This window comes from Mustelus asterias, chromosome 20 (assembly GCF_964213995.1).
Source record: "Mustelus asterias chromosome 20, sMusAst1.hap1.1, whole genome shotgun sequence".
In the NCBI taxonomy this organism is placed as follows: Eukaryota; Metazoa; Chordata; class Chondrichthyes; order Carcharhiniformes; family Triakidae; genus Mustelus; species Mustelus asterias.
The window spans coordinates 45601459-45613818 of NC_135820.1; the positions used below are offsets into that span (position 1 = coordinate 45601459).

The 12360-nt window shown below is 43.6% G+C and overlaps 1 protein-coding gene across 1 annotated transcript in view; it reads right to left on the reverse strand.

Annotated features, from left to right (window-relative positions):
• Positions 1 to 967: 967 nt before the first annotated feature.
• The window catches only part of LOC144508247 (sodium- and chloride-dependent neutral and basic amino acid transporter B(0+)-like), a 97395-nt gene continuing 86002 nt past the window's right edge, over positions 968 to 12360 (reverse strand). The window contains exons 15-16 of the mRNA XM_078236063.1: positions 1935 to 2002; positions 968 to 1010 (exon numbers count right to left, since the gene is read on the reverse strand). Coding sequence (XP_078092189.1) covers positions 968 to 1010; positions 1935 to 2002 — 111 coding nt within the window. The remainder of the gene's footprint in view (positions 1011 to 1934; positions 2003 to 12360) is intronic.

Below are 12360 nucleotides of genomic sequence, written 5' to 3' on the forward strand. Positions count from 1 at the left end.
AGAGTGACAGTGGACCCACTTGCCCCCCCACTGATCTCAAGCAGAGTGGCAATGGACCCTCTTTTACTGATCTCAGGCACCATGGCAGCAGACCCCCCCCCCCCACACTGATCTCAAGCAGAGTGGTAGCAGACCCACCTTAACCCCCCCCCCCACCACCCCCACCGTTCTCAAGCAGAGAGCCGTTGGACACTCGGCACTTACCTCCTCACTAACCGGAGCACCCGAATAGGACTTATATGGAACATGTCTGTTTTGCGCCGATTCTGGATGGGCGAACGTAGTGGTAACGGAGGTGTGCATCCCATTAAGTCAATTTAAATGCATGCAAATGCATTTAAATGGCCGTCGTGTCCATTTCAGGCGCGGTCCCGATCGCGTCTATTTTGAGGCCTTAAGCGGGAACCGGCGCGGAGGCAGGTGCAGATCGCACTACTGGCCTCACACCCGACTTTACCAAGTTTTCACGCCCAAAAACGGGCACAACACAATGGTAAAATCAGGCCCTATACTTATATTTTTGCAACACATCTATACAATATTAAAGTCCTGATTTTGTGATTGTAGCATAATTAGGATTTTGTGCACTTAAGGTGCAGCAGTGAATGGGACTTAATTTACTGAATTTTGTGAGACTACCTCCTCCCTTCCATCTTAATGTGCTCCTTTTGGGAAGGATATCTGCTGTTCTTACCTGGTCCGGCCTGTATGTGACTCCACATCGACATGTGGTTGACTCCCAAATGCCCTCCGAAAGCAAACCACTCAGCTCAAGGGCAATTAGGGATGAGCAATGAAAATGCCAGTGACACCCACATCCCATGAATAAAATAACTGCAGGCGGAACAGTTCCTTGGCCAATTTTACGATCAATCTCTGCCTGATACATCTGTCTGAAATAAGGAGAACTGAAGGAGCAAATCTTCAAACAGAAGAAGAGATTTTCAAAACAGACCAAATGTATACTTCAAATGTTGTACAATGTTTTGTATGCTCGGTCATTCTGGAGTCTGTTCAAAATAAGATATATTATATTTGATGATTAAACAATGGGACCTTGCCCTACATAAAGGGAGCTTTGATCATGTATGTAGGTAAGAGAATTTCTCATATTAGTTAAGTTTATTGCAAATAGTAAAACTTGTTATCCCAAAGCAAGTGTTCATGCTGCTTCCATTTGTATACAAGTATGTTGGTTCATGAGCGAAACCTTTTCACTTACCAGGATTGAGAAAATGCATCACAAGATGTTGACCAAAAATACAGTTGCTACTTCACAGGGTTAAAGGGTGGCTGAAGGTTTATAGCATCGTTCATTTTGAGCAAAAAGGAATAAAATGTCAATGTGATTTAGTAATTTTGTAGTATTGCAGGTTATTATATCAGTTGCATTGAAATAGCAGATTTAGGAATTGTTTGGCTCCCAGTACTCTGGGAGTACTGGGAGCCAAACAATTTTTGGTTTTATTTACTTCATGATATTCTGTTTTTTTAACTAACCAAACAATTGTTACTGTGTAATTCTACCTGAAGAGCTCCTGATTTGATATACCCAACATAAAATCTGCCTGACAATTGAAACAGAATTTAAGAATCATAAACATTATTGAAGATCAAGTCATCTGAATCAAATAAATATATTGAAACTGCTGTTTTTTCATTGACATCCAAAATTTTGCCTCTTTAATTGTATCATAAAGATGATTTTGAGTAGAAATATACTGCAGTGTTGACTTTGAAGTATTCCACTAAACAAAAATATTTATAATCAGTCTTTTGAGGTAATTTGTTACAATATGTTTTCTTTACACATTCTCAGCTTTCAAAATAATTGATTACAAAGTTGATGCAAATTAAACATCAAATCATTAAATTCTGATTTTTATTAAATAGTTAATAGAGGAATGTAGTTTTATCCAGTCTGATTTTTGTACCTTTCCCCTCGGTTCTCTTTCAAGAGAGGACCCCAGTCAGGAGTTGGTCTGCAAGATTCAACAAATTTCTGTGAAAAAGATAAGCAAATGCTCGATAATATGTGCTTGATTTTCACTCATCATAGCACCTAACCAAAAAGTCCTAATCAGATTATACTGTCATTTATTTCAACTGATTTCTCAAAGGCCTTTCAACAATCAAATCTCCATAAAGGCCTCTCTGTCTTCCCTGAGTGACTTTATTCTTACTGTCAAAAATCTCAGCTTGTAATCTGGAAGCTAATGGCATCCTTCTTGAGACAGGCCTGTTTCTCTTCTTACACTCCAGTATTTAGTTTTCTATTCAGTGCTATTGTTACCCAAATCCCAGTTTAAAAATCTAATTAAAAAAAGTAACAATGCATAATATTTCTAGAGATATAATTTTTGAATTATATTCTTAACTTTATTGTGCTGATTATTTTTAAATGTCCACTGCAGGACATCCCTCAAATTTAATAACATGAAATTCCTAACCGTTTTCCAAATAAATATATGATTGATAGATATCTATTTAATAATTACAGCTATGAAGAGGGTTGATATACTGAAATGAGGTCACATGAGTTGTACTGAAGAATAAAAATGGAATGCTGGGATGGCAGATTTCTAATCATCGGGAGATGGATATGGAGGCAAATTTCTGAGAAGTTTAAAAACATTAGGACAGCAATAGTGGGGGATTTAAACCCTACCCTAGGGCAGCACGGTAGCACAGTGGTTAGCACTGCTGCTTCACAGCTCCAGGGACCTGGGTTCGATTCCCGGCTTGGGTCACTGTCTGTGTGGAGTTTGCACATTCTCCTCGTGTCTGCGTGGGTTTCCTCCAGGTGCTCCGGTTTCCTCCCACAGTCCAAAGATTGGCGGGTTAGGTTGATTGGCTATGCTAAAATTGCCCTTAGTGTTCTGGGATGCGTAGATTAGTGGGTAAATATGTAGGGATATGGGGGTAGGGCCTGGGTGGGATTGTGGTCGGTGCAGACTCGATGGGCCGAATGGCCTCTTTCTGTGCTGTAGGGTTTCTAAGATATTAACTGGGATAGAATCAACGTGAAAGGTACCATGTGTACATTATCCCTACAATTCAAGTCCAAAGATGTGTGGGTTAGGTGGATTGGCTATGCTAAATTGACCCTAGTGTCCGGGGATTAGCAGGGTAAACATGTGGGGTTACGGGAATAGGGTCTGGGTGGGATTGTGGTCGGTGCAGACTCAATGGACCGAATGGCCTCTGTAGGGATTCTATGATTCTTGAACTGCATTCAGGAGAACCTTTAAGTCAGTCAACAGGAGAAAAAGCAATTCTGGACACATTATTAATGAATAAGGCTCAGCAGGTGGAAAGGGTGTCAGCAAGAAAGCAATTTGCTGGGAGTGATCATAACTCAGTTATATTTAGTTATATAAAATGACAAAGGTAGACCGAGCATAAAAATTCTCCACAGGGGAATGGTCGATTTTACAAGGCTGCAATGTGATTCAGGAAAAGTGAATGAGAAGCAGAAATTTGAAAGTAAATCAGGATCAGAACAGTGGGAGGAATTAAAGCAGGAGACAGTGAGATTTGGAGCAAATACGTTCCCACAAAGAAAAAGGGCAACACTGCCAAATACAGAGCTGCTGGATGTCAAGTATCAAACAAGGTATAGTGAAAAGAATATGAAGCTTATGTCAGATGTAGATGTCAGAGGGGTGTAGCTCAGTGATAGAGTGCATAAGGCAGCACGGCAGCACAGTGGTTAGCATTGCTGCCTCGCAGCACCAAGCACCAGGGTTTGAGTCCAGCCTCGGGTGACTGTGTGGAGTTCGCACATTCTCCTCGTGTCTGAATAGGTTTCCTCCAGGTGCTCCAGTTTCACAATTCTCTTTCCTGTTAAGTAATATTCCCTTCTTGGGTCTTATAGTCTCCATGTGAAGCACTTTGAATTTCACCTGCCAAAAGGTGGCATGGTGACACAATAGTTAGCACTGCTGACTCATAGCTCCAAGGACCTAGGTTCAATTCAGGTCTTGGGTGACTGTCTGTGTGGAGCTTGCACGTTCTCCCTGTGTCTGCATGGATTTCCTCTGGTTCCATCCCACAGTCCAAAGATGTACAGGTTAGCTGGATTGGACATGCAAAATTGACCCTAGTGTCCCCAAGGTATGTAGGTGAGATAGATTAGCCATGGCGAATGTATGGGGTTACAGGGATAGGACAGGGGAGTGGGCGTGGCTAAGACACCCTGTCAGAGAGTCAGTGCAGTCTTGATGGGCCAAATAACCTCCTTCTACACTGTAGGGATTCTATGATTCCATGATAACGAGAGTTCAATGCTGCAGAAAGCAGTAAATAAAAATAACAGAATGACATTTTTTAAAGTTAGGAATGCAAAATGAGGTCATGAAAAATGATTAGCAAGTAAAATCAAGGAAAACCCAAGGATGTTTTATAAATGCATAAAGAGCAAAAGGATAACTAAGGAAAGAGTAGGGCCTATCAGAGACCAAAAGGTTAGTCTGTGAGTAAGTAAGTAGTCACCATAGCCCAGATGACCATAGGCTGCTCTTCCATTTGAGGGGGAAACAGCTGACTGGTGGTGATTTAACCTGAGGATCACCACACCTCAGGCAAGGAGCAAGGTTGAGAAGACCTTCATGAATAACCTCAGTCGGAACAGGAATGTGAACCTGCACTGTTGGCATTACTCTGCATCACTAACCATCCGTCCAGCCAACTGAGCTAAACCAATGCGTACTAATGGGAGATGTGGCTATGGTTGTTAATTAAGATGTTGTATCTAACTTCATAAAAGAGGATGATTCAAACATAATAGTTAAGGAGGAGGAGTATTAAATATCGATGAAATAAACAGCGAGAGAGGAAATCTTCAGGGTTTAAGCTTCTTTGAAAGTAGATAAATTGCCAGGCCCAGATGAAATTTATCCTAGGTTGTTAAAGGAAAGTTGGGAGAAATCAGCAGAGGCCTTCTCATCATTTTCCAATTATCTGTAGAACTGCAGACATGATGCTGGAGGGCTGGTAATAATATGCTGTTGTTTAAAAAGATAGAACAATTTTAAATGAGTAATTACAGCCTAACTTTGGTGGTGTGCAAATTATTGGAAAAATACTGCGGAATTGTAACAATAATAATTTTGAATGACATTGGGATGTGAGCATTACTGGCTAGGCCAGTATTTATTGCCCATCCTTAATTACCCTTGAGAAGGTGGTGATGAGCTGCCTTCTTGAACCACTGTGTTCCATGGTGGGAAATTTCTGCTCCAGAGACTATTTGTGGTAATGTGCAGGAACATTGGCTTGGTTCCTACTGATTGGCGGACGGGATGCCACAGCAGATCATCTGCTTTTCACCTCATTATGTATGCATAAATGAGCAGCACATCATAGCTTGTGGCAAGGCAGCCTAGGATTTGTCCACCCTGCTGATCCCTCACCGGGTCGTATTTCTGGGTGCCAGATTTCAACAACATCCGCACACACATTCACACTCTGCAGCCCAGGATGGCCTCCAGAAGATGAGTGTCGTGCAATAATTACCTGGCGACACTGCTGCAGGCTGTGTAATCAGACAGGAATAATTAATGATCTTACAGTTAGGGATCCTCTCAGAAGGAGCAATCACAGTATGGTCAAATTTAAAATCCAATACCAGTGTCTTGTGCTTAAACAAAGAAGACGACAATGGGATGAGGGAGGAGTTGGCTAAAGTAGACTGGGAGCAAAGACTTTATGGTAGGACAATTGAAGAACAGTGGAAGACTTTCAAAATGATTTTTCACAGTGCTCAGCAAAAATATATACCAGTGAAAGAAAGAACTGTAGAAAAAGAGATAATCAACCATGGATATCTAAGGAAATACAGAACGGTATCAAATTGGAAGAAAGTGCATACAAAGTGGCAAAGATTAGTGGGAAACTAGAGGATTGGGAAATCTTTAAAGGTCAATAGAAAGCCACGAAAAAAGCTATAAAGAAAAGTGAGATGGATTATGAGAGTAAACTAGTTCAGAATATAAAGACAGATAGCAAAAGTTTCTACAAATATATAAAACAAAAAAGAGTGGCTGAAGTAAACAATTAGTCCTTTAGAGGATGAGAAGGGGGATGTAATAACTGGAAATAGCCGAGGCATTGAACATGTATTTTGAGTTGGTCCTCACAGTAGAAGACACAAATAACATGCCAAAAATTGCTGACAAGAAGGCTGTGGTAGGTGAGAACCTAGAAACTATCATCAGCACTAAAGAGGTAGTGTTGGACAAGCTAATGGGGCTAAAGTTAGACAAGTCTCCTGGCCCTGATGGAATGCTCTTCATGAACCCATGCTGCGTCTTTCCAAAGGGACAATTTATATCCAGATGTCTCGCTATTTCTTCCTTGATGATAGATTCATCAGGGTACTAAAAGTGATGGCGGGGGAAATAACAAACGCATTAGTGGTAATTTACCAAAATTCGCTGGACTCTGGAGTGGTTCCCACAGATTGGAAAACACCAGGTGTGACGCCACTATTTAAAAAAGGTAGACAAAAGGCAGGTAACTATAGCCTGGTTAGCTTAACTTCTGTAGTAGGGAAAATGTTTGAATCTATCATCAAGGAAGAAATAGCGAGACATCTGGATATAAATTGTCCCTTTGGGAAGACGCAGCATGGGTTCATGGGCAGCACGGTAGCACAGTGGTTAGCACTGCTGCTTCACAGCTCCAGGGACCTGGGTTCGATTCCCGGCTTGGGTCACTGTCTGTGTGGAGTTTGCACATTCTCCTCGTGTCTGCGTGGGTTTCCTCCGGGTGCTCCGGTTTCCTCCCACAGTCCAAAGATGTGTGGGTTAGGTTGATTGGCCATGCTAAAAATTGCCCCTTAGTGTCCTGGGATGCATAGATTAGAGGGATTAGTGGGTAAAATATGTAGGGATATGGGGGTAGGGCCTGGGTGGGATTGTGGTCGGTGCAGACTCGATGGGCCGAATGGCCTCCTTCTGTACTGTAGGGTTTCTATGATTTCTATGATGAAGGGCAGCTCATGTTTGACTAATTTGGTGGAATTCTTTGAGGGCATTACATGTGCGGTGGACAATGGGGAACCTGTGGATGTGGTGTATCTGGATTTCCAGAAGGCATTTGACAAGGTGCCGCACCAAAGGACACTGCATAAAATAAAGGTGCACGGTGTTACGGGTAATGTATTAGCATGGATAGAGGATTGGTTAACTAACAGAAAGCAAAGAGTGGGGGTAAATGGGTGTTTTTCTGGTTGGGATCAGTGGCTAGTGGTGTGCCTCAGGGATCAGTGTTGGGACTGCAATTGTTTACAATTTACAGAGACGATTTGAAGTTTGGGACCAAGTGTAGTGTGTCAAAATTCGCAGATGACCCTAAGATGAGTGGTAGAGCAAGGTGTACAGAGGACATTGGAAGTCTGCAAAGGGATACAGATAGTCTAAGTGAGTGGGCAGGATCTGACAGATGGAGTACAATGTTGGTAAATGTGAGGTCATCCATTTTGGTAGGAATAACAGCAACATGGACTATTATTTAAATGGTAAAAACTTGCAGCATGCTGCTGTGCAGAGGAACCTTGCTGTCCTTGTTCTAAGAATCACAAAAAGTTGGTTTGCAGGTGCAGCAGTAAATTAAGAAGGCAAATGGAATTTTGTCTTCCATTGCTAGAGGGATGGAGTTCAAGAACAGGGAGGTTATGTTGCAGCTGTGCAAGGTGCTGGTGAGGCCACACCTGGAATATTGCGTACAGTTTTGGTCTCCTTATTTGAGAAAGGATATACTGGCACTGGAGGGGATGCAAAGGAGATTCACTAGGTTGATTCCGGAGTTGAGAGGGTTGGCTTATGAGGAGAAACTGAGTAGACAAAATAACAAGAATAATCACAGAGCTGAGAGCATTTAACCCTGAGGAAAGGCTGGAGTTGCTGATTGTTACAAATACATTTTAAAAAGGTTTATTTTTGATCTTTTACATGGTTCCAATTTGGCTGTACACTGCCCAATTCTGGAACTCAAATTGTCCTATTAAAGGGTTTGAATTTGGCAGAGGTATAGACTGGGCCTATACTCATTGGAATTCAGAAGAATGAGGGGAGATCTTATAGAAACATATAAGATTATGAAGGGAATAGATAAGATAGAAGCAGGGAGGTTGTTTCCACTGGCAGGTGAAACTAAAACTAAGGGGCATGGCCTCAAAATAAGGGGGAGCAGATTTAGGACTGAGTTGAGGAGGAACTTCTTCACCCAAAGGGTTGTGAATCTGTGGAATTCCCTGCCCAGTGAAACAGTTGAGGCTACCTCATTGAATGTTTTTAAGGCAAGGAAAGATAAAATTTTGAACAGTAAAGGAATTAAGGGTTATGATGAGTGGGCGGGTAAGTGGAGCCGAGTCCACGAAAAGATCAGCCATGATATTATTGAATGGTGCAGCAGGCTCGAGGGACCAGATGGCCTACTCCTGCTCCTAGTTCTTAAGTTCTTAGGCTGTCGAAGACCGGCGGGAGGTTCTTTACCCCGATGATAGGAGCTGGAGATCCACCAAACTCACTACACAGGTTTGGGAGGAGGTTGCCAATGCAGTTCGTGCCTGTGTACCTCAGAAGAAGACTGCGCTCCAGTGCAGGAAGAGGATGAATGATCTCATCCATTCCACCAGGGTAAGTCAACCTTTTCCTCACTCTCAACTCACTAGGAATGTTAAACACGACCCGCATAAAGGACATCAACACTGATTCTTTTACACACACACTTGACCATCTTCATCTCGTGTCACATCCTGCACAAGTTACATCTTCAGCCCTTACATGGGTCCACTCAGTACCTGCAGAAGGCATACATATTTATCATCTGCTTTGGCTATTTATCATCTGCTTACAGTCTGTCCATCTCTCTTCATGCAGGACAAGATCATGCTCAACAAGGGGGAGAGATCTCAGCCAGGAGGGATGCCGAAGCTCAGGGCATCTATGCCCTTTGAAGAGCAGGCAACAGAGCTGGCTGGTGAGGACAGGGAGTGTTCCTGCACCATAAGCAAGATTGGTATTTCCCAACAAGCGAGTGAGAGTCCATCCAGTAGTCATCACCCACCCTGTGAAACAATGAGTTTCTTTAATGTAGGTGACTATTCAGAAGATCGCTAATTATCTTGTCTCTCTATTACAGCCACCAACAGGAAAAGGAGGAGACACATCATCAACCAGCCCATCAGTCCCAGCCTCCAGATCACTTTGGATGATGATCCTGAGGACCCACTAGATGTTGAGCAATCACTGCATTCCCCTGCACCCTCCACTCGTACAGAGAAAAACACCTTGGTGAGACCTAGTTCAAGAGCAGGCTCGGTTACCACCTGGTGAGCACATCACCAATGTAGGTCCACAATAGGCAGAGTCGTGACAGCCAAGGAAGATCCTGCTGTTTCAGAATCTGATGGTGAACTTCTGAAATTGGCCCTCAGAGAGATGTTGGAGCTCCAAGGTCGGGAAGAAATATAGCTGGCAGGTTTTCAGAAGCCTTCAGCAGATTAGAGCAGAGGATGGAGGAATCTGTCCACATTCTTTTTGTTGTAGTGACACCAACATGCCAAGGGCAGCATGGTGGCACAGTGGTTAGAACTGCTGCCTCACAGTGCTGGGGACCTGGGTTCAATTCCGGCCTCGGGTCACTGTCTGTGTGGAATTTGCACATTCTCCTCGTGTCTGCGTGGGTTTCCTCCAGGTGCTCCGGTTTACTCCTACAGTCCAAAGATGTGTGGATTAGATTGATTGGCCATGCTAAATTTACCCTAGTGTCAGGGGGATTAGCAGGGTAAATATGTGGGGTTACGGGATTAGGGCCTGGGTGGGATTGTAGTTGGTGCAGACTCGATGGGCCGAATGGCCTCCTTCTGCATTGTAGGGATTCTATATCGAGATCGCTATTAGTCTAGGAAAATACTCAGTTTCTGCCGGATAAGCGCTCAGACTTGCATACCATCAGGACAGGGGGTGGATCAGCTGCTTTGTGAGAGCAGACTGGGGCACATCAGTGTCCCTCCAGAAGTCCCTTCTTCTTGAGGAGTCAGAGAGGGGCCCTCAAACATCTGCAGGGAGAAGGAGTATCAACTGGACAACCTGGGACAATCCATCCAGGGTTCTCTAGGGCTGTCCAACCGTTCATGATTCCTCTGCTTGTGACTCCAGCAACTCCAGCTATTCAGGCCGAGGAAGGTGAACCTGCTCCACAGCAGGAAAGCCAAAGCAGGCCATAGCCCTCCGAGCCTCATTCCTTCAGAAGATCCCGCCAAGGTCATCACGACCAACAGGGCATAGCAAGCAGCAGGCAACCTCCACCTCTGCTGCAGAGGTTGGGGCTGCACCAAGATGTAACGGTATTGTTAGAAAAATTAAAAAATACTTAAGAGTACAATGGTGGTGCAATGTTCACTCACTATATAGATTTTGCATATCTGTAAATATATTTTGCTTATCTGAAATTCTCATTTAGTGAATGGCTCTTCTATCTGATACAATACTTCAAGGTCACCCAAGTGTGATAGATGCCACCGTCCTCACTTATCTCCCATCATGTGCCTCAGGTGAATGGTGTCTCACTCAATCTCAGTTTAGTGAGTTGCCTTTATGTCCACAGCAGCGACATGAACAAAGCCTGTTGCTCGAACAACATAGTGGCTAGGAAATGCATTTCTTAGTCTTGCATCAGACGATCATATTTTGTGGCCTCATGTATATAGATTTTGCAGTTTTGTTCATTCTCCTGGTGTTGCTGCACTGAAGACTGGTCTATGAATCTTATAGGATTTAATGGTGACACACATTGGAGTCATTCTAACTCAGTGCATTTTTCAATGGCTTTTTTGTACATCTGTCAGGCTTGAGTGTGGGTTATATTTCAAGTAATACTGGGGAATCTAGACGCTTAAAGCAGACGGTAGCGTGGCATTGTGATCATGTGCACAGTTAGGTGTTCCTCCCCTCCCATCCCATATGGCAGATCACACTCTCCACCTCCATAATGCAAAACTATGGGCCTAGTTAGCACTTGGTGACTCCTGAAATGCCTGCTAGTTGGCCATGATTATGCAAGATTAGGTGCATGTGTCTAACCTCATGATACAGCCCTATTAAATGGAAGGATGCTGGTTTGCAGCTGAAGGTTTGACTAGTGTGACTTAACAGAATCCCTGGGCTAGCTGTCCAAAGGACAACTGACATGGTGAACTGATTGTAACAATGCCATCAGTGTCCTAAGCTTCCCAGTGTAGATCTGAAACTGCTGGAATGAAAATATGGAGGCCTGATATGGGATCGGAGCGGAGCTTCTGTACATCTGAGGTTTGTGCTTTATTATCCATTAAGTAATTATATGATGCCTACTTATTATCAACAAGTAATGGCTAAGTGCTGTGTGAAGATTGACTGGGTCACCTCACACACAGATGCCAAGGCAATGCTGGATGTGAATTTGTGAAGCTCCGGACAAAAGCTGGGTTATGAATGCTTGTCAAATGATGGTGCTGCTGAAGCTCTCTCTGTGCACACTCAGGTAACCTAACTCGCAGGCTCACATTCATGATTGACAGTGATAGATTACAGCATCCTTAAGAACGATCTCATGCTGAGGACTCAGTATGGGGTTGAAGCCGAGACATTATTTTTACATGAGGAATGGTCTTAGAGAGACCCATGGTTTGGATTCAGTTCAATTCTCAGATGTGAAAGCAAGAACTAGTGATTGACGATTGTCCTCTTTGAGGCAGCGTGTGATGCTCCAGGCACATTGCCATAAGTACAGAGATTTGTAATGTTGCTCCAGCCTTTTGAACGCTGCCATAAGCTTTGAAATGTTGGCGTAATGCTGGAAAAGACTGAACCACATCTACTTGCTTCACACGGAGCACTGGCAGAATTCTTATCCAATAACAGAATGGCCACATGCTCCATTGGCTGCCTAGCCTTCCAAGGAGGAGGCCATCTTCATGCATGATTGTGACTCCTCATTCTGAGATTGATGTCCTTCATTGAGATACTGAAGATAGCAAAGGAGAGTGTTAATATTGAGCCTACATGGAGGGCACAGTTTAAAGAGGCTCATATGAGCTAGTCACCTTCATCACTTGGAACTGTGGTTGTAAGGGTCTTAAGGGCATGTCTGCTATGTCTGGCCCAGGCCATAGTCGCTGCCTGTGGGACCTCAACATCATCAACCTCTTCGAGCTCATCCTTCTTGATGGTCTCACTGGAGGAGACGTGCAGCTCCTCCATTTCTCTATCTGGCAACTCATCCCCCCTTTGTGAGCACCAGATTGTGTACAGCAGAGCAAACCATGATGATGTGGGACACCCTCTGGGGAGTGTACTGGCGAGCACTACCTGA